The sequence below is a fragment of the Magnolia sinica genome, chromosome 9, assembly GCF_029962835.1.
Source record: "Magnolia sinica isolate HGM2019 chromosome 9, MsV1, whole genome shotgun sequence".
Taxonomy (NCBI): domain Eukaryota; kingdom Viridiplantae; phylum Streptophyta; class Magnoliopsida; order Magnoliales; family Magnoliaceae; genus Magnolia; species Magnolia sinica.
In genome coordinates this window covers 9,417,795-9,423,434 of record NC_080581.1, presented here as the reverse complement: position 1 = coordinate 9,423,434, position 5,640 = coordinate 9,417,795, and the positions used below count along the sequence as shown (strand labels likewise).

General features: G+C 40.8%; 1 protein-coding gene across 1 annotated transcript; it reads left to right on the top strand.

Annotated features, from left to right (window-relative positions):
• The first annotated feature begins 3,171 nt into the window (after nt 1-3,171).
• On the top strand, nt 3,172-4,131 carry LOC131256448 (uncharacterized). The gene has a single exon (XM_058257339.1). It carries the CDS (start codon nt 3,172-3,174, stop codon nt 4,129-4,131), a length of 960 nt encoding a protein of 319 aa, XP_058113322.1.
• Nucleotides 4,132-5,640: the final 1,509 nt, after the last annotated feature.

The following is a 5,640-nucleotide window of genomic DNA, read 5'->3' as shown; positions in this document are numbered from 1 at the left end:
AGAGAGAGAGAGAGAAGTGATGGGTGAAAAGGGATGGGATGAGGCGTGATGGGTGATGGGTAGAGTGATGGGATTGTAAGAAAGTGATAAGTGGAGAGAGAGAGAGAGAGAGCTGATTTTGGGAATGGGAAGGGATGGGTTGTTATACTTGGGGTATGGAGTATACTTGACATTGATTAATTGATTGATTGATGAGACATATTGTAGAGATTCCCTCGAAGTTCGTAAAGCGTAGCATTTTCCTCAAAATGAATGTGAGCCCGCATCTTCTAGCCTGGGTATCGGATCGGTGCGTGAGTCGCGGCGTTGGAACCGCGGCGACAGCGCGGTCGCTAAGATACTAGTTTTGGGTTGAGCCGACTTCGGTATGCAGGTCTCGGCTTAAGATCGCTCGCAAACGTCGGATACAAGTCGAGGGTTGCCGGAATTCGACCGAGAGGACCGCGAAAGCCTACGGAATAGTATGGATTAAGATACGGGTCTTACATAGACTCCAGGAAGTCTACATCGGGGTTCATGTTCACAATTGCAATGGGAGCAGTCTCTTGGCAGAGCAAGTTATAGAAGGTCGTAGTATTGTTGACAACAAAACCGAGTACATTGCAGTCTCTGGGCGCCCTCATCATGATAAAACAATGTTAAACTAGCCTCACCAACTCAGGCGGGCCATATGCAATGTGTGGCCTAACTGAGATTCGGATTGGGCAATTTTTTTCTTTTTTTTCTTCTTCTTGTATGTGAAAATTAGATGTCATACCAACAACATGGTATGCTAGACAGTGTTGGGGCCGTTGCACAGAAACCTTAGGATCTCGCCTCCCAAAACACCAGAATTATGTAATATAATAAGCAATGAAATAAGCAATGAAATAGATTCTAAAAAATTTGAAATAAATTAATTCATAATAAATAAATAAATAAAGGAATTTACAATCCCTTAGATAGTGATATGAACCATCGGAAGGGAAATGGATTGGCTACTGCCCCTGCCACCATCCCAGTGGCGGGCGGTCGGTGCTCTGTGAGCCCTACCATGATGTATTTGTTTCATCCATTTTTATGAATCATTTTAGGGCTTAATCCCAAAATTGAAAGGGATATAAATCTCAGGTGGACCACACCGCAAGAAAACAATAGTGATTGGAAAACTACCATTAAAATCCTCCTAAGGCCCACTGTACTTTTTATTTGATATCTGATCTTTTGATTAGGTCATACAAGCCCATATGAAAGGAAAAAAACAAACATCAGCTTGATCCAAAACTTTTATGGCCCCATAAGGTTTTTAATGGTCAACGTTCATTCAACATTGTTTCCTTTAGTGTGATCCATTTGAGATTGGGATATACCTCATTTTTGGTCTCATGCCATATAATGATTTGGAAAAATGGATGGACCACTTGCATGAAACACATACATTATGGTGGAGCCCACAGACCATCAACCAGTAAGGGAGTAGCCAATCCGTTTCCCATAGGAAGAAGGTTAAGAATCAAAATACAACTAAAACTTTCTAAAATCATGACTTACCATAAAATAGTAAATTTGCTATTTATAGACGTCGTGATTCCTACCAAACCTCATGGTTTTCAGCCAAAAATAGTGTACTATTTGGTTTATCCATGTTATTCTCCTACTTTTTCTAAGCACTTTTAATTTTGGATACAACTCAAGAAACTCAAATGATGAACAGTTATAATCAAACTAATAACGAAAATAAAATAGATTTTCAACTATTGATACAATGGAATCTCACAAATTTGGCGTGAGCAACTCGGTGTCGTTGGGTTGGTTGGCTAAAGTAGCTTCTCTTATCCAAAATCATATATGAGATTAGGGGTGCACATGGTTCGGTTCAATTCAGTTCTAGGGTGAAACCGGAATCGAACCGTTCCTTATGGTTCTAGGATTTTTAGAACCGGAATCAGACCATTAACACCCTAGAACCGAACTGGAACCGGACCATGAAAACCGATTCGGTTCCGGATCGGTTCCACGGTTCTGGACTTTGCGTGTTCTATTTTATAATTTAACCCATGTCCATCCGTATTATGATCCATTTGATGAATGGTTTAGATATTGTATATGGCGTAAAAAAATACATTTATGAAAACAATTAAAGGGTGCATTGTAAATCATAAATCATGAGTTAAATATACAACTAAAATATTTTGTTAACTCACATTCCTAGGTTCGGTTACACGGTTCGGTTCCAAGTTCGGTTCCACGATTCGGATTCACGGTTCGTTTCAGCTCTATATACCCCCAAACTGAAATTGAACCGAACAAAACGGTTTTTTAATATTTGGAACCAAAACTGGAACCGGTGCACTCTAAAACCGAACCAAACTGGACCATTTGGTTGGTTCCGGTCCGGTTCCACGATCCTACCGGTTTGATGTGCACTCCTATATAAGATGTCAAAATTGACTCATTCTAATTTACAAGATATGATTGTTTAAAGGCCTTCACGGGTAAGATCACTTGCGTCTCCGACGAGGCCTTTTCTTGTTTATCTTGGCCACGACATTGCCTTTGACCGGCTCTACATCAATTCCTAGCAGTACTTCAAATCCCAAGTCAACGTAGACTCAGAGGCGGATCCTTACTCTTGCTAGGGTGGTGGACTCTCAGGAGTTTCAACACCGGGAAAGAAAAAAACAAAAAAACAAAAAAAAAGTCAACGTAAACTCAGAGGCGAGTTTTGTAATAATAACACAACGGGACGCTATTTCCAGACGTCCCATCTTCAAGCGACAGATTCAGACATCCCACATGTGCCAACTAATCGCATGTGTGATGAATCTGGTCCATTAATCACTAGGTCCCTTCTGTAAATGTGTCCCAATTCAAATATTAGTCCTTCCTGCTTTCTAGTGGAGGGATTGACGCAGGGAAATAACTGTGGGTTATTATTTCGCACCCGTCAATTTCTTTGCACTGTGGAGAGCACCTAATAAACGGACCCAACGAATTTTAAAACTAAGTAATAGACAACATTGTTGAATAAGTCTATTCTACAAACATTGCAGTCGAGACGACCTCAATAAATAAATAAAAGTCAATTGCTGAGATAGACTTCTACGCAAGAAATGTTGCACCTCATATACCATCTTCTCTAATGGGTTGTCACAATACAAGTTCATCCTATCAAAGCTCAAGGCGAACGACATGGAAACTCCTTTCTTCCCTATGGGTGTCTTTGGAATTCTAAGAGCAGGCCTCAAAATCCCATCCAAAAATGGAAAGATCTTCCTCTCCGTTGCCCTTCTCCTCCTCATTCAATCCTCTATTATATACCTAACCAGCGACTTCGCGATCAAACCGTTGATCATGGATCTAGCGATGAGGTCACTCACATTGCAGAACATCGATCCCCAACAGCCCAGCTATGCGAAATTGATCGATGGGATTAAAAAAGACATTGGAATTCTTGCGGGCGAGGAGACGATCATCTTAGTGGTCTCTGCTATAGTGTCACTCTTCGTAGCTGTCGCCACAATTTACACGTCGGCCATGACCTACCATGGCAAGGATCTAACATGCAGCGAGTTGTTCCGAAGGATCAGATGGACATGGAAGCGGCCTGTGATCACATGGTTGTGCATCACCCTCTTCAATTTGGGTTTTCTTCTTTTGATCATATTACTATTAGGCTTTCTTATGCTGATTGCCAAGGGTTCTATTATATCAACTTGTCTAGTAATAGTTTTAGCTCTCCTCTCTCTTTGCTTCTATGTTTATTTCACTCTTCTTTTCATTTTGGGTATTGTAATTTCGGTCATCGAAGAGGGTAGCTATGGAATGGGAGCACTTGCGAAAGCTGCAGTACTGATCAAAGGAAGAAGGTGGCAAGGTTGCATTCTCTATGTTCTTTTTAGTCTACTTGGGTCAGCCATCTATCTGGTTCTCAATTTGGCGATACAGGATATACACCTATCCAATATGAGCCGATTGGTGATTGGTATCGTTCTAGTGAATGTTCTGTCCCTTGAGACCATACTCATATATATGGTTTTTACAGTGTTTTACTTTGAGTGTAAGAAGAGCCATGGGGAGAACGTAGAGATAGAAGGGGAGAGTGAGTATAGTTTGGTTCCCACCGCTTTTGTTGAGGACTCTCTTCCTTGAATCAGCTTATCGGGGCCTTAGCGTAAGTGGGCCACTCAAGTGTATGGTCAGTGTTGTTTGATAGCAAGATTATGGAGGTCGGGATAAGAGAGATTGTATTTGTGTAATAATTTTGAAATGGTTATCATGTTGCTACTTGTAATCCTTTGTTTCAATTTCATTTGAAGTATTATTAATACAATGAGGTTTGCTAAGCCCACATGTGCTGGCGCGTTGCCCAAGTGACGTTGAACGGGTAGCAGACGACTTCATAGACAGCCTGGATGAAAGAAGTGTGGAAAAGTTCAATCCAGAGAAAAATAACCTAGTGCGCACTATGGGTTCCAATAGGTGTAACTTTCTCTCAAATTTCGAATTTTTAACTATATATTATATATGTTGGGAAGGTTTCAACTTATTTTATGCTTTCGAAGGGTTTTAATTAGTAGGGCAGTTAATATGCCTGGCTGGCCGATTGAGCTTTTGAATTGGTCATGTGTGTGTGTGTCAATATATATATATATATATATATATATATATATATATATATATATATATATATATATATATATATATATATATATATGGGAAAAGGTTCTATCGGTAGAGCTCATGGGAACTTCCCATGAGGTTGAGCTGTGTGGGCCCCACTGTGATGTGGGTCGACCATCAACACCTTGCATTTGATGGGTCCCCTTTAAATTATGGGATATCCCAAAAATCAGACGTATATGGAACTCAGGTGGGCCATACCATCTAAAATCATGTGAAGACATGTCTAAAACATATAAAAGCACTTGTTGGGGCCCAACTGAAATTTGGATGCATCTAAAACTTGGTCTAACCCCTCATCCAAGTGGGACACACATAATGGATAGGCTAGATTTGTGAACCACATCTCCTGGGCCCAACAAATGATTATGAATGTTTTAATGGAGGGTAACACCTTTCAACTTTTGTATTTGGTGTGGCTCACACAAGTCACAGATTGACCTGATTTTTAAGCTCCAGGCCCATCATGGAATGATGCATCTAACTGATGGTGTTGATGGTCGACATGCATCACGGTGGGGCCACACAGCTCGACCTCATGGGAAGTCCCCATGAGCTCGAACGCATAGAACCTTTTCCATATATATATATATATATATATGTGTGTGCATGTGTGGGAAATGGTACTATAAGGTCGACTTAATGGGAACTTAATTTCCATTAGGTTGAGCTATGTGGGCCCCACCTTGATGTGTGTGGAACATTTACACCGTGCATTTGATAGGTCCCCTTTAGGTTATGGGAAATCCCAAAATCAGTAGTATATGGAATTCAGGTGGGCCATACCTTCTAAAACCATGCGAAGACATGCCTAAAACATATAAAGGCACCTGGCGGGGCCCATCTGAGTTTTGGATGCGGCTGAAATTTGGATTGACCCGTCATCCAAGTGGGACACACACAATGGATGGGCTGGATCTGTAAACCACATCTCAGTGGGCTTAATAAATGATTATGAATGTTTTAATAGGAGGGTAA